The sequence below is a fragment of the Choloepus didactylus genome, chromosome 9 (genome assembly GCF_015220235.1).
Source record: "Choloepus didactylus isolate mChoDid1 chromosome 9, mChoDid1.pri, whole genome shotgun sequence".
In the NCBI taxonomy this organism is placed as follows: Eukaryota; Metazoa; Chordata; class Mammalia; order Pilosa; family Megalonychidae; genus Choloepus; species Choloepus didactylus.
Window position 1 is genome coordinate 126072071 of NC_051315.1, and position 26022 is coordinate 126098092.

The 26022-nt window shown below is 47.1% G+C and overlaps 1 protein-coding gene across 1 annotated transcript in view; it reads left to right on the forward strand.

The window, feature by feature from the left end:
- Nucleotides 1-26022, forward strand: part of INPP5D (inositol polyphosphate-5-phosphatase D) — a 117243-nt gene that overhangs the window by 51072 nt on the left and 40149 nt on the right. Inside the window, exons 5-11 of the mRNA XM_037850452.1 lie at nucleotides 2501-2641; nucleotides 10799-10886; nucleotides 15797-15877; nucleotides 16042-16113; nucleotides 17006-17129; nucleotides 23266-23372; nucleotides 25387-25489. Coding sequence (XP_037706380.1) covers nucleotides 2501-2641; nucleotides 10799-10886; nucleotides 15797-15877; nucleotides 16042-16113; nucleotides 17006-17129; nucleotides 23266-23372; nucleotides 25387-25489 — 716 coding nt within the window. The remainder of the gene's footprint in view (nucleotides 1-2500; nucleotides 2642-10798; nucleotides 10887-15796; nucleotides 15878-16041; nucleotides 16114-17005; nucleotides 17130-23265; nucleotides 23373-25386; nucleotides 25490-26022) is intronic.

Below are 26022 nucleotides of genomic sequence, written 5' to 3' on the forward strand. Positions count from 1 at the left end.
GAGAGAGAGAGAGAGAGAGAGAGAGAGAGAGAGAGAGAGAGAGAGAGAGAGGAAAAAGGAGGAAAGGAGAAAGGAAGGAGGGAGGGAGGGAGGGAAGGAGACATAGAGAAACAGAGACAGAGAGAGACACAGAGAGAGACAGAGACAGAGAGAGAGTGTGAGCTTGCACACAGGAGAGGCATGGTCTGTGCACAGGGCCTTTTCCTTCTGGACTAACACTTGCAGGGGACCTTCCTAGAAGCTCCGCGTGGGGACAGGTAAGTGGAGCAGGGCAGAGGGAGCCAGGAAAGAGGAGACAGTGCCTGCCCTTGATTTTCTTCTGGGTCCTGAGGAACTGAGAGTCTGCACTGTGTGTTAGGGTTAAGCTGTTTTGCTCGTTAAATTGCTTTGCACGGGGAGGACTGCCCTTAGATTATTCCTAATTACAAGAAAATCTGCACAGCCTTTTATGCAAGTTAATTAGATCTAATCAGTTAGGCCATAGTTAACCGGTTAATTATTATAAGGTTGTTAAGTAAAATCAATCTTCTGTGACAAACATCACTTACATCTTTAAGTGGACAGTTTTCTACAGCAAACGGTGTAATATAGTTTCGTATTACAAATACTCATGGTCTCAAAGTTGTAAGCCAATGGTCATTAGAAGTATGAAAATAAATTTTTTAATATTATAAGGCAGATCTTTGTTCTGTTTAGTAAACAGACACTGGCTGAAACTGAATTTTTATGCTGTAAAGACTGGGAATATGAGTACGATAATCAGTTTGTAAATAATTGATAATGCCTCTTCTCAATCTAAACAAATCACAATGGCTAATCCAGGATGTTCCAATTTTAAATGCAACATTTCTGCATACTTTCAAGGACCCCAAGCGGGAAAATACCTGAGGCTTCCTGTTGTTGTTTTTTTAATACAGTTTTATTAAATAAATTCACATACTTTACAATCATCCACAATGTACAATTGATTATTCCCAGTACCATCATATAGTTGTGCATTCATCTCCAGAATCAATTTTTGAACATTTTCCTTACTCCAAAAAAAATAAAAATAAAAATAAAAGTAAAAAAGAACACCTAAAACATTCCATCCCACCCTACTTTTCATTTAGTTTTTGTCCCCGTTTTTCTACTCATGTGTCCATACACTGGATAAAGGGAGTGTGAGCCACAAGGTTTTCACAATCACAAGGTCACACTGTGTAAGCTACATAGTTGTACAGTTGTCTTCACGAATCAAGGCTACTGGGTTGCAGTTCAACAGTTCAAGTATTTCCTTCTAGCTATTCCAATACCCTAAAAACTAAAAAGGGAAATCTATATAGCTCATAAGAATGCCGTCCAGAGTGACCTCTCGGCTCCATTTGGAATCTCTCTGCCACTGAAGCTTTGTTTCGTTTCATTTCGCATCCCCCTTTTGGTCAAGAAGATGTTCTCAATCCCACGATGTCGGGTCCAGATTCAACCCCGGAGTCGTATTCCGCATTGCCAGGGAGATTTACACCCCTGGGAGTCAGGTCCCAAGCAGGGGGGAGGGCAGTGAGTTCACCTGCTGTGTGGGCTTAGAGAGAGATTGAGAGAGGGAAGCTTCTAGTTTTGACAAGAACATTTAAAGCTTTTAGTAATTTTTCACACAGATAATGAACATCCTTGAGCATCAGTTCTCTCATTTATAAAATGGGAAAAATAATGATATCTGCCCCGGGGACTTCCTTTGGTGATCGAATGAGGACGTGCACATACAGTGTTTAGCATAGTGTCTGGTTAGTAGTTACACTCAGTAAATGTGGGAACAAAGACTCAAAAGTGATCCAGGGAAACAAAGGTGCAGGGCGACGTGTGGAGGTCAGACTGGGGGGCTGGGGGTGGGCCTGGGTCCTGCCTCTCCTAGGGCTGGGATGTACAACCTTTGGGTCCATTTGCTTTGTCCCTAAATCAAGGGGCTTGGACCATATCAGGGATGGAAAAGCAGGGTGGGCCGCCGCCACCCCCTCCCATATTCACAGCCCTTCCCCTATTCCCAGCCCCTCCCGTACTCCCAGCCCCCATCACTAATGGTGCACACTCCCCCAGGGCCTGGGATCTGGGGCTGGCATATGAGCTAAAGCCATTTGCCACCTCTCTTCTGGCCTCAGTTCCCGTCGTTAGGAGTGGATAAGGTAGGAAACAATTATATCATTTTCCAAGCTGGCTTGTCTCTTTCTAAAGGATAAACAGTTCCCAAACCCCAGCCAGCATCGCTTATTTCCGGCAGCATCCGAAGGGGCGAGTGAGGCAGGACTGGCTTCCTTGGGCCGCTCAAGGACACCCCCCTCACTGGGTCCCTTCCTCTGGCTCTGATCCGTGGACCCTACAGGTGCCAAGTTTCCCCTGAAAGGCCGGCTCTCCCTGTCAAAGCTGAAGACCCTGAAAGGAGGGATTTGCCGTGGTGGTAGTGGCGGCTGTTGGTTTGTGGCTAAAAGGAACAAGCTAAATGTTTTTTTGTTTTGATTTTTTTTAGGCTGCCAGAAGAGCATCTGAAAGCCATCCAAGATTATCTAAACACTCAGCTCTGCCTGGACTCGGAATTTGTGAGAACCGGCTCTAGCAGTCTCCCGCATCTGAAGAAACTGACCATGCTCCTGTGCAAGGAGCTCTATGGGTAATGGCTGCCCCGGGGTGGGGGGCGCGTGGAGGAGGGGGGGACATGTCCGCCAGGCAGAGATCAGCTCCGCGGTGTGACCTCAAGCTCCACCTGACTGTCTTACGCCTCTGCTCTCCCCAGAATAATGCGGCGGTCGGCTGAGCTTAGAAATCCTTGTTTCGGGTTGGTTTTCCTGGTTTTTCAATTGTAATTTTTTTTTTTTTTAAACTAAGGTCAAACTGTCAAACTAAAGTTAATTTGAGGTCAATGTCTCTGTGGAAGGAGGACACTGACAACTTGTTCACACTTGCTCAGGGTCTAGCATTTGGGCTTCTGCTACCTTTTTACTGAAGCCAGCAGGCTTTTTGATGTTTGAGCTTCCACAAGCACACAAGGGCACGGAGAGGAAACAAATTAAAGCCAGTCTATCTTCTTTGTGGGTGGTGATGGCCCAGACTGCCAACTGTAGCAATTTTTTAAAGTAGGCCAATTCCCCACAATTTCAGTTTCCCAATATTGACTTCACTGAATGATGAATTGGTAAAAGTCCTCATCTCTTTTAGATTCTTTTGATCTGGGCTTTTGACTTAAATTAGCATTAAAATTAACTTCCCCATTGATTGCACAGTTTGGATGACTATCTGGTATGTGAATATATCTCAATGAAATTTCATAAAAAATGAACTTCCTTTTAATTACATTTTGATTGTTAGAAGTGCGAAACTAAGGCTAAATGCCATCTGAAGAATTAGCAAAAAGGATATTTAAAATGCTTAAAGCTTGAAAAAATTGAAAATAACATTCAGAAGCATCTGAAAGAAATCACAAAGAGACAAAACAATTCTGTCACATATGAAAGGTTAAAATTTTGGTTGAAAAAATAGCATTTCATCGGAGTGAGGATTTTTTCACTCTATGCTGTTTTGTGCCTCATTACTCATATAGCAGTTTCAAGATTCTCTTGTCAACTTCTCTGGTGCCTTATTAGTCTTAGTTTGGTTAATATGCAGCAAAGAATCCTTCAGTCTCAGTAATCGAATTGAACTTTCCTTTTACAGGCTCATAAAACCACAATCAGAACATTTGGTAAATTTATCAAATCATTTCTTTAACAAATTGGTCATCCATCAAATCGGCCAGTCAGATTTAATTTCAGGGAATTGGCTTTCAGCTAATGTGGTTTCAGCCCATTGGACGGGCAGCCATCATTTTTGCAGATTTCCATGAAGGCTGTTTTTTTTTTTTTTTTCCTGTTTGTTGTTGTTATGAATCACTTATTACTAGGGGAAAACACACAGACATGGCACTTTGGTTTTAAAAACCAGAATTCCATGATCACTGGTAACAACCTTTTCTTCCAGCTGCAGTAGAGAACGTGTTCTTTGGCAGCTTTTCCCAACATAGCGTTGCCACCAATCACCTAACCTCACAGTCAGGAGCTTTCCCAATTACCTTCTTCCCGGCTGCATTATGCCCAGCTAAGAAAGTTTCTGCAGCTTCTAGCTGTACCACATCTTTCTTTACTGAACAGCTAGCGTCTGTTTGGGATTAGAGACGCTACCATTCTGAACACCCCCTGCACACTTGTTTGTCTTCATCTTCCTAGGTAAAATGCTAGCCAGGCTTGGAGTCTTCGTTACCTGGGGGTTGGAATTTTAGAAGGTCTTGGATAGGAACGAAGTTATATTTCCCTTTCTTTCTGCCACCCCTTTGGATGCCATTCAGTGAGACAATTTGTAAACCCATTGGTTTTCAAACTGCTTTGATTGGAGTAGGACTTCAATTCATTCATTCATTCAACAAGTATTTGCTGAGGGCCTCCTCTGGGCACTGTTCCGGGTGCTGGGGATACAGCGATAAATACAATGCACAAAGTCCCTGCTCTTTTAGACCTTTTTGGAGCTAGCATCTTGGTGAGGAGCAAGCAGCAGATTAAGTACATAAATAAACAAGGTGATTTTAGTAAGGACTGTGAGAAAATAAAACAGGAAGATGTGAAGGAGCAGCACCAGGTGGGTGGGTGAGGTGCCAATTTCCTCCGGGGTCAGGTAGGCCTCTCTGAGGACGTGATAGAGCTGGACCTTGGTGACTGCAGGGAGCTAGCTGTCCAGTGATTTGGCAGAGCAGCATCAGGTGCAAAGGTCCTGAGGCAGAAACGAGAGCTGGCCGGCTTGATCAGGGAACAGAAAGTCTGTGCGGCTGGTGCATAATGAGCAAGCATAGGGTGGCCAGATTTAACAAATAAAAACATAGGACTCCCAGTTAAGTTTGAATTTCAGATAAACAACACATTTTTAAAAATGTAAGTATGCCCTGTGCAATACTTGGGATATACTTATACTAGTAAATTAGCCCTTGTTTATTTGGAATTCAGATGTAATGGGTGCCCTGTCTTTTACCCGTTGATCGTAGGCTAGAGTCACACCATGTAAGACCTTACCAGGCCCTAATAAAGGAGTTTGAACAGGGTGATGCGATGCTGTGGTTTACAACTGCTGACAGTGGCTCACCAGAGGCCAAACCCAAGGCAGGAGACCAGGCAGGAGCTGCTGTGATGTCCAAGTGGGACATGATGGTGGCCCACTAGAAGGGGAACTGGCCGTGGCAGGGGCACACAGGAAGTGCTCCACAGATGTTCGTTAAATGACCCAACGACTTGGACTAGGTTGGGGGTGGCGATGGGGTGGATGCGGAGAACTGACACAACTTGGGGTGTGTGTGGAACGTGGAGTCTTCAGATTTGCTGTGCGATTGGCTGCGGAGTGAGGGGAAGACAAATGGAAGGGACCACTAGATTTCCAGTGCAGCCGCTGTGTGGGTGGTGATGCCATTTGCTGAGATGGGGAAAGTAAACACAGAGCGGGTGGAGGTGGGGGGCTGGTGAGAGAAGAATTCTCTTGGCTACCTTAGGCATCCAAGCAGAGCCACCAGCCATGGAGCTAGTTTTAAGGGCCAGAGGGATATACATTTGGGAATTGTTAGCACATACATGGCACTTACAGCTGGAGGATGGGTGTGGTCTCCACAGGTGAGGGTACAGGTGGAGGAGGGGAGGGGCCGGCTGGACACGTGGAGTTAGGATGGAGGCAGAAGAGAAGAGGAGCTTGGAGAGGAGGCTGAGAACGATGCCAGAAGAGCTGTGGGGTGAGAAAGAGTGCAGAGAGCCTCCTCTGCAGAAATGTCACTACGCTGTCAACATGTTCTGGAATAAAGAATTTGCAGCGGTACAGAAGATAAACAAATTAAGCTCAAGGAAAATTAGGAACCCCAAACTAGGCCATCTAGAGCCAGGGAGATACTTTTCCAGGGAAACAGAATAAAAGAACAAGAGTCTGGAAATATTTGATAATCCCGGAAATGGAGAAATTGGAAGGAAGGCAAGCAGAATTTAAAAATAAAATATCGAGAAATGGGAGAGGATATTTTATCTGTTAGGTGAGAGCAAGGTAGAGATTTGAACTAACAAACAAACAAACAAAAATACTTCCCCATAATTACAGCTGCTTCATTGGAGACCATAAAAATAAACCCATAGTTTTTCAATTCAGATTTGAAAATCAAATCACAAAACAGAGCAGACCCTTAGAGAAGTATATATAGAAAGCAAGGAGCCCCAAATAAGCATATGCATCTGCAGAATGTGTGACAAAAAAAATTGATAGTATTTGGAGAGAGAGTGCAGAGATTCAACTTAGAGCTGGTGAAACAGGCTCTCAGAGAAGCAGGAGAAAGCATGGTGCACATTTGATGATTACATTTATAAAACAAATAAAAAATGTTCTGGGTTTATACAAAAGGCTAAAAGTAGGTATTGAGAAGCCTTATAAAAATCTAATTAATATAATGATAAAATAACAATACCTCAACCTCTTCTTATGAAGTTTCCAAACCACAAGGAAAGACAAATTCAGCAACTAAATATTCCCCTAATGTTAAAAAATTGCAGTATTTAATATTACCCACACTCCTTGACAATACAATAAAAATTCCGCAGCAATATCTCCAAGGAAAAGACTACCGACCTGTGATTAACTCAATCTAAAAGTTATTCAAGAATACAGGGACTCTTTAGAGATTCGAGAAATTCTACAAAATGTGCCTATCACATGCCTCTACTTCAAAAGGGATCCAAGAAATTTTTTCCAGAAATTTTAGAGTATTGGTGATCTTAAAAATAAGAAACCAGCAGCTTACCGAACAGCTGGATATGAACGCATCCAAAGCGGAAAGTGTTCATTCTGTGCTCCCAGAACATAATATGGTGGAAATGGTAATAGATAACAAAACTATCCATAGCCACCCAACCACCTGGATACTTTTAAATAGTCTCCCAAATAAGAACTGAGTTAAGGAAGAAACTGACACAATAGTAGCCTACATGGGGCAGATGGGGGAGAACAGAGTGGAATCATCAAACAACTGAATATCAGAACTCTATGTGATGCAGCCAAAGTGCTACTTGAGGAAAAGCCATAGCTTTAGATGCTCTATTATGAAAAGGGGAGTAGAATGACAAGTCAAACACACCCATTGAAAAGGAATCCAGATTGACTGTAAGTTTCTTGAGGGCACCAAGGCTCATGCCCCAATCACTTTGGTATTTCCATTGCCCAGCAAAGTACCTAAAGCATTTGTTAATTCAACATTCACGCACAAAGATTGAATGTTTGCCTACTACATGCCAAGAACTGTCCCAGGGGCTGGAGATCTAGCGGTGAACAGTCTTCAAGAGCAAAGGAACAACAACCAGAAAGGAAAAGAACAGAGGAAAAGCCGTAAAATACAAAAACATATAAATTAGAAGTAAAGTAACAAAGCCAATTAAGAAAACTTTAAAAATTAGAAATGTCAAAGAAGACTTACTGTGCATTAAAAATGCACAAATCAATAAAGAGCTCAGTGTACAATTACATGGCTACAAATCTCCAAGTTAGAATGAAATGGAACAAACATTTTGCATATAATATAAAACATAAAAATTACCCTGAGTGTCTTCTTTGAACTTTCAAGGACAAATAAGTGACCATAGTCTATAAATTATTCCTGAGAAATTATTTAATGCAATCTTCAAGAAAAATATGGTTCAAATTCAAAAACCTAACAAGCTAATAATAGCTGAAATAAAACTGTATCCAGTTTCATTTATTGATAGAAGTATAAGACATTTCCATATCATTCTAACAAATATAATTCAGTGTCATGAAAAACGTAGGCTTTATCTTAGAAATCATTCCGAGGGTGAGTCAACATAAAGAAAACACTGTAATTTAGCAGTAGGTTAAAAAATAAAGGGTTCATTTGCTTCAATGTCCTAATAGAGATCATAAAATTTAAGACATTTCTACTTTTAAAAAGTCATTTTTTTTTAAAGGACTAAAGAAATACTTCCTTAACAATGCACCATGTGGCCATTTAAAACCAATTGTATTTGACGGGGAAACATTACAATCATTCTATTAAACATTTTGATGAAAGAAAAGAGGTGCCTTTTATCATATTATTTAATACTGTCTGAGAAATTTTTTGCTAAAGTGAGACAAGAAAAAGAAGCAAAGACTCAGGGAAGCAAAAATAAAGGAAACAAAAAAGTGTCGGGCCATTCCTTCTGGATCTGGAGATACCGGATGTGCTAGACGGAAACTGAGTGGGGATCTGGGAAAATCCTGAAGTCGAGAACAAGGCTGACTCGGGAAGGGCTGCAGGGCTGCAGGCAGCCTGGAAAGGCGGGGGTGGGGTGGGGGGTGTGTCTAAGCCCCCTCCCGGCCACCTCTGGGGCCTGGCCTGGAGGGTCTCAGCCCTCTTTGTGTTTGCTCCCCAAGAGGGGCAGCTGCAGCCGCCTTCAGGGACATTCCCACGAACTGGTGACCTGGGGCTGGACAGACTTTTCCAGAATCCCACCATGGTCCCTTATTGAGACAAACCCTTTCTGCACCTTAAGGCTAGTTCTTCCCAAGCCTTCTGGTTAAAGCCCCAACGCGTCATTGGTCATTCAGACACCTCCAGAGGGGTCTGAGGGTCAAACTTCTCAAAAGGATTAAATGACCAGAGATCCGGAGAAAAGTAGCCTTATTTCCAGGTTCAATACTTTAAACTTAGAAAACCCTAAAGATTCCGTGTGTATGTGTGTTTTAGGATAACGTTTTGAAAAAAGAGAACAATGGGGGTGATCAATTTGATGTGAAAGCATTCTGAAGTAGTGCGTTTAAAACTTTGTTAGCTTGGAATTATGAAATGACAGCTTCAGTGGAATGCCATCACGTTGGCAGACGGACAGAGCAGCTCTGCTCAAGAAGAACGGAAAGCCAAGGACGCTGCTTGCCCAGCGCTTGACGGCCCCGCTCCCCCACCAGCCACCCCCCATCCTTTGCAGCCCGGAAACAAATCCTACCACAGTGCAGATCAGCGTGTGCAACGTCTAACCTAAGGGAACAACTGAAAAAGGTCACTGCTGTTGAGTGAAACTGAACAGCAGCACAGAGAAAAAGTAACTTGTTTCCTCACATATTTAAAAAAAAAAATCCAGTAAGGAATTAAATATATATAACATAATTATATATATTCATATGTGTGTATGGGTGTGTGTATATATATATAATGTGTGTGTATATAAATATATATGTATGTAGCTTTTGGGTTATTTTGAGATCTTTGCTGTTATACATAAAGGCTGCTTGAACAGCTTGTTCACATAGCTTTACTTATTTTGAATTACCGTCTTAGGATAACCAGAGATTATGGCTCTTGATAAATATAACCCATTTATACATAGCTTTAAAAATTATAAGAAGCCAGTTTAAAATGAGAAAATAATTGCTCCCTATACCGATGATAAATTTTTAACACAGGTAAGTAATGAAATGACCAAGGAAAACATGAAAAATAGAACAATAAAAAACTAAAAATCACTTTATAATGAAATCCAGCCTTCCTAGTATGAAAATAACAGTATGGAAAAAAATTCATACAGCCCCTGGATTAAATAAAAAAGCAAAGCCATAGGTAAAGCATTTATACCAATGTATATAAATTCCCAACAGAAAATTGACAAAGGCCGTGAAGAGTCTATAAAAAGAGAAATATGGTAGAAATCAAGCATGGAGAAAAATACTTTGTGATATTAGAAGCTAAGGATATGCAAATCCATTTATCAATATTGAAGTGCAATGTTATGCCATTAAAAGAGAGAGAAAAAAAGAAAATAATTGAAGAAGGCAGACAAGACATTAGACAAGCAGGGTCAGTCCTGGGGCCCTATAATTGGAGCCATCACTCAAGAGTTTGGCAACATTTTTCAAGAGCCATAATCTCTGGTTATCTTAAAACTGTCATTCCAAATAATTAAAGCTATGTGAACAAGCTGTTCAGAGCAGCCTTTATTTATAATAGCGAAGATCTCAGAAGAACCCAAATATCTAACAATCCATTTTGGCACATTTAACAGAATATTTTGAAACCATTAGACTGTTCAATATGTAAAAACATGAACCATTTTTTAAGGAAATGATAATTGAAAACTAGACCTCAAAATTCTCTGCCCATGTTGCTTAAAAACAATGTGGAAAGCAATAGGCAAAGAAGGGAAAGGAAATAAAATCGAAAAGGGCCTGGAATTGGGGTGGTCAATGGATTTGAAAACCCAACCCCTCTGGGCCTCTTCTCAGTTGCTAAGGAGGGAATTTAAAGTAGAATCTCCGAACCACTTGCCCCAGGAAGTCCCCGGGGCGCTATTTAAAATGCAGATTCTGGACCAACCAATGCAGGTTGGGGCCCGGAAATTTGCATTTTTAACTTGGGGATGGATGCAGGGAAGCAGTGACTCTTGGAAATGCTCAAGGTTGGGAAATGTGCGTTATGAAGTGATTTCACAGAACAGTTTTGTGACTCCAGATTTGAATTTTCTGCAGGCTAAGTCATCTAGTATGGCTAAGTAGAAACCGAAGTTAGAGCAATTCTGTATATCCCAGCTCCAGGACGGGAAGGTGGGTGGTGGTCGCGGGGGTGGGAAGGGGCTGGTGGTGCCAGGAGCTCTGCCTGGACTTGTCCTGGGAAGGATCACCTGCTTTGGCCAGAGCAGGTGTGCCCTCGACTCCAGCTGGAGCCCGAGCTGCCTCGGAAGCCTCTGTGCGGTCCCACTAATCCTTGACTTTCACCTTGTCCCCCCACCCCCACCCCCAGCGAAGTGGTCCGGACCCTTCCCTCCCTGGAGACTCTGCAGAGGTTGTTTGACCAGCAGCTGTCCCCCGGCCTCCGCCCACGGACTCAGGTAAAAGGTGTTGGGGTTGGAAAGGTGAGGTTGGGAACCCGGCGGGGGGTGGGGGGTGGGGGGCTGAGTTTGCAAGTGTCGTGAGGGCTTTAAACGAAGAAGGCAGCCCCTCTGTGTTTCTGGGCTGCAGGAGGACGTGTGGGTGGGGTGGGGTGGGGGGCTTAGCCTACACCTCCCACCCTCCTGAGTCAGGTGTTCCCACTGCCTGCGTTTGACTAAAGAAGAAAGATTTCAAATGGCGCACCCATCCGCAAAACCAGCCAAACAAGGAGGCGAACCAGGGCCTTGCCCCATCATTTTCTCATGCGAGTCGGAAAGGAAATAAAAACCTCACTCAGGTGCTTCGATTCTTCTTCAGCCTGCTTCTTGCTCCTGGAAGCAAAAATATACGTATGCCAAGGCAGGTTGTCCAGTAAACAAAGATTTGGCTAAGAAAAGGTGTCACATGCCAAGCTGAAAGACAAGCTTCTGTCAGAAAATTCTAGCAACAGATATAAGGGATGAAGGATGACTATATTTTTAAAAAATTATAAACAACCCAGTGTTTTAAATGGGGAAAGGCTATGAGAAGGCAGTTCACAGAAGAGGGATTAGGACAGGCCAATGCACACATGAAAAGGTGTGCAGCCTCACCTGGCCGGTAACTGCCAGGAACCGGAAAATGGCCTTCAAAGCCAGGGCTGAGGTCAGGACTTGGCAGGGGGCTGAGGAAGCTGCAGAGGCTCCCGCATCTCTGCTCTTGGGAATGGAAATGGGTTTTCTGAAGGTGGTTTGGCCATTCGTATGAAAATGTTAAATCATCATCCTTCAAACTACATCTGGGCAGCTGTCTGAGGGAATGCACGTGTCACACAGCGTGTTGACAGAGATCCTTGCTAACTGAAGCTTCGCCTCTAAAAGCAAACTCGTTGGAAACCATGTAATGTAGAGAGAGGGCTAAACGAAAGTTTAGAGCCCACGCCGTGCTACTTGTCCCAGGTGTGTAAGGAAAGATGGCCGAGACGTCCTGGTGGGTGAAGAAAAGCAAACTGCAGAACTGTGTGTGAAATGGGACTTAAGTCTAGGCAGATAAGTCTTAAGTCTGGACATAAGTCCAGATGGATCGAGACCCAAATGGCCACTGTTCACCCTGAGGGAGGGGAGGCGATCCGGGAGAAGGGGTCTGGGCAGAGGGGGGCTGAGGGTTTGTCCATATTGTTTGTTCGTTTTGTTTTTTGTTTTGTTTTTTTTTAAACTGAGAAGATGTATTTGTGCTCTACTAATACAGCTTTATTGGAGGGAAAAAGTAATTTTGCTTTCTTTGGCATGAATGATGGGTAGATTTTCAGGAAAATAAAAGCCAATCTGGGCAAAACAGGGACCTCTCCAGACACTAGAATTTAAATCGTGTGCGGCAGGGTGAATTAGGAAAGAGTTGCACTGGGAGGTGAGTGAGCTGGCAGCAGGTGCCGCCTGCAGAGGACAGTGTGCTGGCTCTCGGTGCAGGACAGGCCCACGGTGGCGGGGGCATCAGACACAGACGTAAAGAAGGGCTCTCGCTTCAGAGACACTCATTCTTAAAGCAAAGCAGAGAATGTTGTTCTTGAAGGTTGGGGTAGAGAAAGGGACTGGTCCCCGGGTTAGAAACACCTCGTGCAATTTCTGGGTCATTTTGGACTTGCCCTCACTGGTTCTTGCTTCCTCATCTGTGAGATGGGCTGCGGGGTTATTTTAAGGAGTAAATGAAACGGTGCGGGTGAGACCTCTGGCTGTGCTGGACCTGGGCCAACACTAAGTCCTTGCTCTCAGGTGGGCAAGAAGTGGACACCCTGACCCCTGCCTGCTGGCCTGAGGGTTGGGAACTGGAGGGAGCTGGGTCTGCCCTGTGTGGGAAAGGAGAGGCCACTTCATCCTGGGAGCTGAGGTCCGCCTGGGGAAAGCGCAACGGAAGGACCAAGTGGAGTCACCGGGTGGCCTCGTGTAAGGCCTTGGGCCGCGGTCCAGTTCTCACACTTCCGGGCTGGGCAGTGAGTCAGGTCCAGGGTTTCTCAGCCTCAGCACTGGTGACCTTTCGGGCCAGATCACTCTTTGCCATGGGGACTGCCCTGTGTTGTGACACTCAGTAGCACCTCCTGGCCTTGACCCACTACGTGCCGTCAGTATCCCTAGTTGTCACTACCCAAAATGTCTCCAGACCTCAGCAAATGTCCCCTGGGGAGGCGGGTGCAAAACCATCACTGGCTGAGAGCCCCTGGGCTACGCCTGGGTGGAAGTATTGGGTCTACACCCGCCGTGGGACCTTGGACACGTTAACTCACTGCTCTGTGCCTCAGTGACCCCATCTGTGAAACAGGGATTAGACGAATCTGTGCACGTGAGGGTGAGATGAGTTCATATGTGTAAAATGTGCCTGGCATATGGTAAGAACTCATCAAATAAGCATTATTATTAGGCAGAAGTACCGGAAAAGCGCCAGCCTTTTTCTAATACCTCTTATTTTAAGAACTAACTCCCAGTTTGTCAGTCATGTCATTAATGCTTTGAAAGATTTCACACATCAAAAGAAAGGGAGGGAGGGCAGCCTCACCCTCCACAGTGGCCACCCCGGGGAGAGAGCGGGGACTCCAGGTGTCCAAGGGGGCCAATGGGAAGGTGATAACCTGTGTTATCTTCCCAATTTCTTCCGGGCGGTCTCGGACTGTCCCTCTCCCCCACACTAGCCTGCCTTCCTTCCCAGCCAGCAGCAGTCTCCCTGCCCTCACCTGTCTCAGCTCCGCTCCTCCGAGCCGCTCCCTCCCCGGCTGACAATCACTGTTCTCACTGGGAGCCTCTTTCGAGAGTAAGGAGAAAACCAGAGTAATCAGAGAAAGCCTTGGCCAGTAGGAACTGCTATGAAGGTGGTGGGGGTGGGGAGATGAGGAGGTGGTGATGGTCGTGATGGTGGGTGTGATGGTGGTTGTGATGGTGATGGTGGGGGTGAGGGTGACAGCGGGGGTGAGGGTGACAGCGGGGGTGAGGGTGACAGTGGGAGGAGGCGAGGGTGACAGTGAGGGGAAACGAGGGTGACAGTGGGGGGCGAGGGTGGGGGGTACCAGGGTGACGGTGGTACTGTCGTTGGCTGTGGTACTGATGCTGGTGACTGGTGGCAGGGGGACAGTGGCTGTGATGCTGGTGATGCTGGTGGTGCTGATGGTGCTGTTGGAGGTGCGGTGGTGAAGGCAGTGGGGCTGATGGTGGAGCTGTTGCCATGGAGTGTAGACGGAAGTGGGTGGCTGGAAAGTTGAGGCCAAAAGCCAGGAGAGCTGGCTGAGCTGTTGAGCCAGGGGTGAGGTAAGGTCGATCTGGTGGCCAGCGCTGCCCCTCGCTCCGTTCTGCCTGGTGCTCGGTTAGTCCCACGTGTGCCTGATTTTCCCGGGCAGGGCGGCTGTCTTGCTGACCTGGGCCTCCAGCGTCCGGCTGCATGTCTGGCAGACGGGGTGCTTGGTGAGTGTCTGTTCTGTGACCACGTGGTTGGAGACCATGGATTTGGTGCTGGGCGGATGTGACTTCAAGCCCCGCTCCACCAGGTCCCAACTGTGTGACTTTGGACAAGCCACTTTGGCTCTCTGGACCTCCTGTATTCATTGAACAAATTGACTGAGCAAATTTCTATTGGCCAGGCATTGCCCTAGGCTCCCAGGATGCACTGCAGATCCTGGGAGACAGTCCCGATTCTCACGGGAAACATACAGTGAACAAATAAATGATGGAGAGAACTTTAGCTCATGGCGATTGATCTGAAACAGAACAGGGTGATTCAATAGGGATGACTCAGTGACCCTTTGGGCACGAGTGGCCAGGGAAGACCTCTTTGTGGATCTGAGAACCTAATGACAAGGATGCACCTGTCGCAGTTGAAATCAGGCTCTGGGGATTCCTCAGAAGTTGTAGCTCGAGGCCACGGAGGATCTGCAGTGAGTGTGAGAGTGGCTGGGGTGGGAGCAGGGTGGGGAGTTTGGATGATTTTCTCCTTGGAGCAGGAAGCAACCAGACCAGGGTTCCCTGCAGTGGAGACGCCCCTGCTTTGGAGGGAGGGCAGGGGCCCCATGCGGCAGACATAGGAGAGAAGACAGGATGTCATCGAGGGGGACCCTCCAGTTTGGGCTTAAGCAAAGCAGTGGGTCCCGTGAGAAGCACTGGAGGGGAAGCGGACTTAGGGGGTGTTCCGTTCTGCAAAACACCAGACATGGGTTGGCTTTTATAAAGGGGGTTTATTTGGTTACAAAGTTATAGTCTTAAGGCCATAAAGAGTCCAAGGTAAGGCATCAACAGTAGGGTACTACTTCACTAGAGAAAGGCCCTTGGCATCCGGAAAACCTCCATTAGCTGGGAAGACACGTGGCCGGCGTCTGCTTGCTCCCAGGTTGCATTTCAAAATGGCGTTCTCCAAAATATCAGGTTTCAGTTGCTCTCCAAAATGTCATAGCTGCATCTCTCTGTTCCTTCTGTTTGTCAGCTCTTTTATGTGGCTCCAGTGATTTAATTCAGATGCACCCTGAATGGGTGGGGCAATACCTCCATGGAAATTGTCCAATCAAAGGTCTCACCCACAGTTGATTGAGTCACATCTCCATGGAAACACTCAACCAAAGGATTCCAACCTAATCAACACTAATACATCTGCTCCCACAAGAACATGGCGTTTGGGGGATATAATACATCCAAACTGGCACAGGGGGAGAAAAAATAAATTTGTTTTTGGCTCATGGTAATTTTGAGATGATGGTCGAATATCCCTGATTTCCTAATCTGCCAAAGGGAGCTGACAGCAGTCCTTAGAGGGCCGGTGGGTGGATGAGATGAGAGGACATGAGAAAAGCATTTGGCGCATCCCTCCCGAGGGCCCACGCTCCACGAATGCTGTCCTTATTTGCACTTTTCCTCCCTCGCAGGGGCCTGGGGAGGCCAATCTGGTCAACATGGTGTCCAAGCTCAGCCAACTGACAAGCCTCCTGTCCTCTATCGAAGATAAGGTATGGTTGGGGGTCCCGCAGCTTCCTCGGCTTTGCCTGGGTCGCTCCCTCTTTGCCCGGGAATGTAGGGTGTGCAGGCCCCGTGCCCTCTGTACCCCTTGTCCCCAGGCACTGCCCTCTGCCTCGACCTCTCAGCCTGAAGGGCTCGTGCTCTGTTCTGCCAGGTGAAGGCCTTGCTGCACGAGGGCCCCGAGCTGCCCCACCGGCGCTCCCTCATCCCCCCCGTCACCTTCGAGGTAAGTGATCCGTGAGAGACCAGGGCCTGGGCTTGCGTTCCACGGCCGGGGGTGGGGGAAACAGGGGACATCTGGTCCCCCTGTGGAAGGGGGTTTCCAGCTTGGGGAAGGATGAGGAGCCGAGAGCCGAGAATGGCGGTTGGCAGAACTGCCCAAGGGAGGAGGGTCTCATGGTCCAAGATGCCAGAGACTTTGCCCTTCCCAAAATGGAGGCCGTGAAGAACATCAAATAGGGGCCCCCAGCCGCCTGCAAAGTAAAGTAGTGCCAGAAGGGGGGACTTGGAAAAATAATATGATTCCTACTCTTTTCCTGAGAGTGACCAAGTTGGAATCTCCAAGCCTGGGCCCAAGAATCTGTTTGTTTTAAGGCTCCTCAGGAATTCTAGAACATTCAGCCCAGCCCTGGCCCCGAATTTGGGAACATAACGCAAAGTCCTCTCTAGCCCTGGTGATGATGCTGTGTCTTAAGATGTGTCTCCATTTGCAGAGCAGTGCCTGAGCAATTGTCTTTTTGTCTAATTACTATAACTAAATGGTCATTGATTGGTGGTAACAAGGCCTGAGAGCTTAAATCCATAGCTAACCTCCTTCTGGAAGCCCACGACACATCAGATTCATGAGCGTTGTCAAATTCATGCTCAAAGGAGTGGACCGTTTTCTGAATTTCTCTGTCAGCCCTTGTGGCAGAACAGCTCATGCACACACGATGGGTGAGCTGGTCTCCTCCGGGCCTCTTAGAGGTGCTAAGAAAAGTGGGTGCACTGTGCTCAGCAAGGGGGAGGCTGGGCGGGACACCGGGGGCTGGCCTGACCGTGAGTTGCCCAGCCGTGTGGACCGGGGCAAGCGGAGACCCAGGCAGCAAAGGGCCATACGGAGTGTCCCTTCTCCGCAGGTGAAGGCAGAGTCTCTGGGGATTCCTCAGAAGATGCACCTCAAGGTCGACGTTGAGTCTGGGAAGCTGATCATTAAGAAGTCCAAGGATGGTTCCGAGGACAAGTTCTACAGCCACAAAAAAAGTAAGACCCCCTCGCGCCGTGACGGTCTCGCCCTGCCTGTACCCTTGCTGGTGAGTGGCCGCCAGCTCCCCCAGGGAGCACACACTCTGCCCAGCCCGTCCAGCCCCAGAACGCTGCCTCGGCCGGCTGGGGCTGCTCCAGCAGACTCCACGGGCAGGGTGGCTTGAACCACAGGGGTTTATGGTCTCGTGGTTTTGAGGCCGGCCATGTCTTCTCCAGAGTCCGTGGCATCCTGGTGGTGCCTCGAGTCCATAGCTCAGCCTCTCCTCCGTCCGCTGGCCGTCCATCTCCTGTCTCCTGTCTCCTCCTTTTGACTGGGTCCAATTTCTTCCATTTCTCAGGGCTCCAGTCGTTTTGGATCAAGGCCCGCCCTGATTCCATTTGGCCTCATCTTAACAGGATCTTCAAAGATCCCATTTACACATGAGTTCACATCCGCGGGCCCATTAGTTAGTGTGCCGACTGCCTTGGGGCGGGGGAGAGGGGGCGCGATGCAGTTCATGGCAAATACCCACATGCCCTCCCCACTGCCTGGGAGCTCCGACCCGTCCCTCACGCCCTCTCAGGCCCCCTCCTGCATGAGGGCTGCCCTGTGAGCCCGACCCCTCCCCAGGACCCCTGGGGAAACGAGCTTACACCATTCTAGCTGTACAGGTGGTACACCCTGCGCTGGGTGCTGCTTCCGTGTGTGTGTGTGTGTGTGTGTACACATTCTTCCCCATGAGGAGCTGGTCTGATCAAGCCTGTTCCCTCCCCTCACAGGGCCTAGCACAGGTCCTTGCATAAATAAGGTGTTAAAAAATGCTCGTTGATTGCTAGGGAGCATCTTTTGTGTAGCATAAACTGAGAGAGCTTAGCGTGGGTGAAGGGCATGGATTCTGGAACCAAACTGTCAGAATTCATATTCCAACTCTGCCACTTACCAGCTGTGTGACCTTGGACAAGTCGCTTAACCTCTCTGGGTCTTCACTTCCCCATCTGTAAAATGGGAATTGTAAGGATTAAGTAGATAATACATGTAAGGTACTTGAAATAGTGCCTATGCAATATTTGGAACATGCCTATATTAAAAAAGTATGCTGTTTATCTGAAACTGAAATTTACCTGGGGAGAGGAATCTGCCCCACATGCAGTGAGGGGAGAAACGTAGAGAGCAGAGGAGGGTTTTGGGAGCTCAGCCTCAAGTCCCAGCTCAGCCGCTTGCAGCCTTGGTCTAGTGCCTTGTCTGTGGGTCTCAGTTTACTCTTCTGTCAAAGGGGTATAGCAATAGCATCTCATAAGGCTGGTGTGCACCTTAAATGGGGTAGGTATCAAAATGTGCAAAGCCTTGCATCTGGTAGGTTCTCTGTATATTTGGCCACCTCCACCACCACCATCATTATAATTTCCTTCCAGTGTGGCCGGAAGAGCTGGATCCTAAGCCCATGGAGGCTGTGAGGAAGGCAGACGGAGTACTAAGGAGAGTGGACCGTTCACGCAGAGCTGAATATGCATTGCCAGGCTGGGGCCCTCCATAAGGAGCCACGTTGGGTAGAAGAAGTGGGGACCTACTGATGGTTTGAGCAGGAGGAGGCTGGGTGGAAAGTGTTTAGCTTGAAACTACACTTTCCTCTTAGCTGGCAAGAAGTTACAGCTGGAAAGGGCAGACCCAATTTTGATAAGAGAAAATAGAAACCAAGGATGGGGGAAGAAATTGTCAAAGAATGCCTGATTGCTTTAAGAAACTTGCAGTTTCTGGCCTGAAATTATTACCTCCCATGAAGAGGCTACTAAACGCTTGTCAATTTAATTCAGTGGGCTTTTTTTTTTTTTTTTTTTTTTTTTAGTGCCTTTTAGGAGCCAGCCCTGCGTCCTGAACCTTCCCTCAAGGAGTTTGCAGTCTAAATGGGAAGTGGGCCCATGTTAGAGTGTGCCCGATGTGAGGTTAGCCCAAGGGGAGATTGATTCCCTCTGCCCAGGGAGGCTTCCCTCCAGAGATAGCTCTGATGTGGGCTTTGAAGGATGAATAAGAGTTCACCAATCACACAAGGCAGAGGAGGGTGTTTGAGCTGAGAGACCCACATGTGCAAGGACTGGAGCAGGTTGTTAGTGGAATCACATGTCGTCTGGGGTGGCTGGAGCAGGAAGGGCAGCAGGGCACAGCGTCCCAGATGTTGGCAAGGCCTTGAGTGCCAAAGTAAGGACTGGGGAAGTTCTCCTGTGGGCTGGGGAGCACAGAGGGGTTTGCCGCTGAGGGCTGCATAGTTGCCTTGAAATTGTGGACTGTGGGAAAGTTGTCATCAGATCAGGGCTGGGCAGAAGAGGCAGGCTGGAGGTGCATGACCTTGGGAGAACCCAGCAGGATTCCAGAAAGGATCATGGCAGGGCTTGTTTGTGAGCCCTTAGAGAAGAAGCCTTGATGCACAGAGCCTTCCGCCTGGGCCTGTGGAGCCCGACTGTCGTAACACCTGTTCACATGTCCCCTCCCCCAAAGAGGGCAGGGTCTCTATCCTGTACACCCTGGAACCCGCAGGGCCCAGCACAGGATCTGGTAGACAGCAGGTGCACACGCGTGGACTGCTAATTGACCGAGGTGCTCGCACCCTAAAGCCCAACCACCACTGCCCGCCAGCCCCGCAATGTGGGCTCCACCAAGGCGGGGATTTGGGTCTTTTGTGTTCACTGCTGAATCCCCAGTGTCTAGAACAGGGCTTGGCAGAGTACATGATAATAAATACACATTGTGTGTGTGCATGCATGAATGAGCGAGTGATGAGAGTGTTCTAGACAGAATAGAAGAACACTGTTCATGGGACTGTGTGGCAGTGTGGGTCAGCAGTGAGGGGCTCTGGAATAACTGGATTCCCGTCCTGGGGCCAGAGCAGAGACGGGGGAATCAATTAGGAAGGAGGCTATAACCATAGCCCAGGCAAGAGGTGGTGGTGGCAGGTGGGGAAAGGGACAGGTGGGGACTGCATTGAAGGCAGAACTGCTGCAACCTGCTGATGGATGAGACATAGAGGGGCAAGGGAAAGAGGAGCCTGGCATCATTTCTCAGCTTTATTTTTCGGGATGGGGGTGGTGGGCCCCTTACTGAGCCTGATAGAATCATGACTCTGATCAAGCACGACCGTCCCAGGGGCAGCCACAGAGTCCTGCAAGTGGGTGTGAAGGAAACCCACCCACTGCAGACATTCAGAGGGACGTGGCCTCATGGTGGCAGATCTGGAAAAGTCTTGGGCCTTGCCAGTTTGCAGTGATAGGAACCACATCGTGTGATGCTTATGCTGCTGCCAGCAAGGCCGTGGGATTTCTGAGAGCTCGTGATGTCCACGTGTCCCTTTGGTGAGACTTTTAGCTCAAGGTGACGGGTTGAATGCACATCCAAAAGGCAAAACTCACAAGGACAGAGAGAACAGGAGAGGAGATGACGGTAACAAAATGTTGAAAGACGGAATGCAGGAGGATAATGATAACCAACTTAGAGAAACAAAGAAGCCAAATCTTAAGCCTTCAGTAGAAAAAAACTGAGTCCCCTAACTCCCAGCACATGACCCAGGAAGGGCTCAGGAAGTGATAGCATCAGGGCTCCCTAGAAGTGGGGGTGAAAATAGCAAGACTGGATGAAAGTCAGCTTTGAAGAGTTAGACCCAGATTCTCTATCCACTCCTCACAGCCACTGGCAGCTTTTTGCTCATCCTGGTAGAAGATTGGACATTTATTTCTGGAGAACATAAAGGACTGGGGGCCACCAGGCTGGGTAAGGGCAGGGAACCTACTGCAAACAGGGAGAGTCAATAGAGTTCCTTTCTGAATGCTGAGACCCCTGGCCTTCTTCCCTACCCAGCTACCAGGATGCTGCCAGCCAGGCCCACACCCTCCAGACAGGAGGTTGGAAGGGTCTTCTCTGGATACCTGGCCAGCCCAGGGGCAAAGATCTAAAGATGATGCTATCTAGAGGCTTTCCCCATGAATCAGCCCATAAGCCCACCTGTGCTCCACAGACCCCACCTCATAGTTGGAACATGGAGTCAAGGATCACCAGGCATAGGTGGAAACATGTAGTATGAGAAAATGTGATGCCAAGGCAAAAATAAGCAAAAAGATAGAAAGTCTTGGAGGAAACAAATTATATAGATAAAATTATATAGATAAAAAGAAAGTGCATCCATGAAACAGGAACAGAATGCTACTTAAAAAGGAACATTCAGAGAACAAAATTAAAAGGAAAACAACTTTGGAGAAGTAGAAATATTTTAGTAGTGTGTATATGGGTATATGGAAACTCTGTCCTTTCTGTTTAATTTTTCTATAAACCTAAAACTGCTCTAAAAAATAGTGTACTTTAAAAAAATAAATAAGATAGCAGAATTAAAAAATAAATAAATAAAAGCTCAATGGGAGGGTTGAAGTTAAAGTTGAGGAAAGCTTCCAATAGGTAGAACAAAAGGACAAAGGTGGAAAATGGGAGAGAAGAGGTTTAATAAATCGAAGGACCAGCCTAGGAGTTCCAATACAAAAATAATAAATTTAAGAAAGAGAAAAGAGGAAAACAGAGCAAGAAAAATCATGAAAGAAATAATTGAAGAAAATTTCTCCAAATTGACTGACTTGAGTTTCCAGAGTGAAAAATGCCTGCCAAGTGCCCAGCATGCTGGAGGGAAATAGATTGACCCGGAAGCACACATGACCTTGAAAAGTCTCAAAATAGTGGGGACAAAGAAAAGAAACTTCTAGAACAAAAAGAAAGGTTACATATGCAGGCAGATCTGAACACCATTGTGTTTCTCAGAGGGTGCTGAGGCCAGCCCTTCAGAGTCTTGAGGAGAATTATTTTGAATTTAGAGTTTTGTCAGTAAGTGTGAGAGTAGAATTTTCAGACCTACGAGGTATCCAAAAAATTTATCACCTGTTCCCCCTTTCTCGGAAAGCTACTAGAGATGTTGCTCTTCCAAAATAAAGGTGTAAGCCAAGAAAGGACATGAGATCCAAGAGCTGGGATCCACTATAAGGAAAGGTGAGTGGGTTCCTGGATGACTGGGAAGGAAGACCCCAAGGCCAAGGTTGTGCCTCAGGCCTCGAGGCCACGGTCCTGGGCCCCGGAGAGGCTCCCTTCAGGCGATGAAGCTGATGAAAGTGCTTGGTCCCATGGAGAAGATTCATGAACTGGGGGAGAGTTGGGATCCATGAAAAGCACGACAATTATTAACTCCAGGAAAAACATAAAGTTGGGTAGGAAAGGAAACACAGTCAGGGCTTGACTGTCAATAGCATGTATTTAATCAAAATTATGTAAACATTGAATACTTCTCTGATCAAAGTCGCGATATAATTATGGAAAGATGACGGGGACAAAAGTATACATTGGCCCGGAGGGTGGGGAGCAGGGGGAGGCAGGTTGTGTGTGTGAAAGGGTGCTAAACCCTCATCTCCATAGTGGAAGTGATGTTTCTAAAACTGAAACATCAGGAAGTAGCAATAGAAGCATCTTGTTTAGAGACAAGGAGTAAAATTCCCCCAAAATCCATTAAGAGAGTTGAAAGTGGTTTCCTCTGGGGAACAAGACATTGTGAGGTTAGAGGATATTGTGTGTGTGTGTGTGTGTGAGTGTGAGTTTTGGTAAAAATCTTGGAACTATTTGACTCTTAATTGTTTGAAAAAATAAAAAGTAAAAATTTTAATTAAATTTAGTTATAAATTTAAAACAAAACAAACGAAGGAAGAGAAAGGAAGGGAGACAGGAAGGGGGAGGGAGGGGAAAGGGAAAGAAAGAGAAAGAGAGAGGAAGGAAGGGAGAGAGAGGGGAAGGATAAGAGAAAGTGAGAGAATGGAGAGCAAGGGAAAAGTGAGAGAATGTGAGAGAATGGAGAGCAAGGGAAAAGGATGGAGGGAAGGAGCAAAGACATAAAAACAGGGTCGCTGTCTGTGCTTCGGCCAGGCCTCCTCTTGCCTGCTCCAGGCACCAGCCTTCCCACTGAGCCCTCCCAGGAAGATCATCTGGGAGCAGAAGGGTCCGGGAGACTAGATGGAAACTCAGTGTGTAGCCCGGGGGCGGGAAAGGCAGGGGGGTGACTGTCGTGGGCCTGGGACCAGCAGGGACTCAGCGTATCGGCTGAATGATGGAGGAGTGAATAAATGGACTCGCGTCTCTCTTAAGTCCTGCAGCTCATCAAGTCTCAGAAGTTTCTTAACAAGTTGGTGATTTTGGTGGAAACTGAGAAGGAGAAGACGCTGAGAAAGGAATACGTTTTTGCTGACTCCAAAGTAAGTGACGACAAAGTCTCAGACGGGCAAAGAGAGGGCGGAGGGGCTGCATGTCTCCTGAGCCTCACTGTGCCTGTGGGGCTCACTCAGTTACCACCACCCATTTCACACCTTGGAAAACTGGGTTCTGAACATGTTCAAGGTCAGCTGGGCTTTATCACTCGCCTCTTTTTTTTTTTTTAACTGATATTTATTTATTTACATTTATATTTTTATTAGAGAAGTTGTAGGTTTGCAGAAAAATTGTGCATAAAATACAGAGTCTCCATATACTACCCTATTACTAATGCCTTACATTAATGTGGAACATTTGTTAACAATTCATGAAGAGCATTTTTATAATTATACTATTAACTATAGTCCATCATTTACAATAGGGTTCACCGTGTTGTACGGCCCTATGTTTTTCTTTAGTTTTTGTTCTAGTAACGTGTATACAACCTGAAATTTCCCCCTTTAACCACATTCAGATATATAATTGGATGCTGTCGGATCCGTTGACAGTGTTACGCCAGCATCTGACCTGGGAGGCTTTTAGCTCTGTGGGTTGACTCGGATGCCCCCTGGGCATCCCTGGATTTAATTCTGAATCCTCCCCAGTCCCTCCCAAAGGCTTCTGTTTCCCCACCCTGCCCCTCTCGGCAGCCCTGAGACCCCTGCTGTGAGGATGGGGTCCTGGAGTGGGAAGTTGGGAGGGATGGGATGGAAAACCCAGGATCTGCAGGTGTCGAGGTAAGCGCCACGCAGCCAGAAGTGGGGGGGCTCTGAGACCTGACCCTTCAGCTCCAAAATGTGAACAAGAGACCAACTCCCCTCGTGGCTGCCTTGCTTTATGATCTGCTGGATAGGAAGGGCTCCGTGTGGGCTGCCCAGGGTTGGCTGAGTGGGTGGGAAGGGCTGGGAGGAGTGATGGAGCAGGGCCTGGGATAGACACGGGAGTCGGGGTGCCAGGTGGTGGGGGGGGCAGAGAGAAAGCAGGCCTGGTGGGCAGCATTCTGGGCACACAGGCACTGATCCCAGATCAGTCCTGCCACGTTGCTGCACGCTGCGAAAGACCCAGAAGCAGCTGTGACCGGAGCCCTGAAACTCAGGGCAGATTTCCATGAAGACAGCCTTCCTGGCAGCCTAGTGAGCTGGTTCTTCACGGCGGATTTACTAAGAGATTTGCAATTATTAGGTTCGGCCATACGAAATTGCCAGCTTTGTAGCTCTAAAACAGCTAAACATTAGCAGTTCCATATGGTACTGTTTGTGTGTGCATGTGTTAAAGTCTGTCTCCCCCACTTGCCTGACACCTAAGAGAGGGCATCACCGGGTCTGCTTTGTACCCCGCTGTGTGCCGAGGAAAACCAGATGAGGCTAGCAAAGAGGCTGTGGACACCTTCGTATGCTCTTTCCTTTTTAAGATTTCTTTAAGTTAAATTTCTTTTATTATCTAAATAATCTATTCTCATTGGTGAAAAAATAACAAATATGAATTGCAAAAAGTTGAAAAAAAAGAGACCCCTATACCTCTGGTTATCTTTGGACTATTTCCTTCCAGGTGTTTTCCTTTTATTGAAAATGCAGTGATGTTATTCATTCTGCTTTGTGATCTGACTTTTCACATTTAGCCATGTATTGAGAACATCCGTGTCGATAAAGATATTGCTGCCCCATAATTCTGCACTTTCATGGTATCCTAGCATACGGATGGTCCAGGGTACAATTAACTAATGAATTCCCTAAGGCTGGGTGTTGAGATTGTTGCTAATTTTTTCTCTGTTGAGAACTGTGCTGCTGTGTGATTCTTGGTTGTTTTCTTAGAGAAACGTCCTTGCAGGGGAACGGCTGGGTCTAAGAGAAGGCACTTTTTAAAGACTTTGGACGCGTATTGCCAGATTGCTCTCCTGGACATTCATACCAACTTAGGCTCGTCTCAGTTTTCTCGAAGCCGACCAAGTGCTTTGACAGGGTGATGTGCGGGGGTGGGGGGGTAGAGCCTTTCTGAGTCTGTCTGTCCTTCCATCCGCAGAAGAGAGAAGGGTTCTGCCAGCTCCTGCAGCAGATGAAGAACAGGCACTCGGAGCAGCCGGAGCCCGACATGATCACCATCTTCATCGGCACTTGGAACATGGGTGCGTCGGATGCCTCCCCTCTTTTCCGTCGCCCCTGCTAGGGCTCTGCTTCCCTGCCTCGGGCGTCCTCAGAGGGGATGAGGGTGGGGGGTGGACAACACCTGTCTCCAGGCAACACCTGGCTTCCACAGGTGATCCACACAGACTCCTTTTCCTGAGATGATTCGTAAGAGAAATAAGCTCTGGGATTCTTGTACCCCAAGAGCAGCTGAAGTGGGGGTATTTACATGCCTAAATGGAAAGTTTTAGGTAAAGAGAACAAATACCTAAGTGAAGGGGCTCCTGGGCACCCTGCCAGCCTTAGACAGCTCACCAAGGGGCCCCGGGCCTGAAAAAAAGAAATCCACTTTTCAGTAGGGTGGCCACGTTTAGCGAGAGGTAGGTAGGTAGGCAGGTAGATAGATAGATAGAAATGATAGATGATAGAAGATAGATAACAGATGATAGGTAGATAGGTAGGTAGATGATATAGATCAATAGATAATATAGCAGATAGCTATGTAGGGAGATAGAGAGAGACAGATGATAAATGG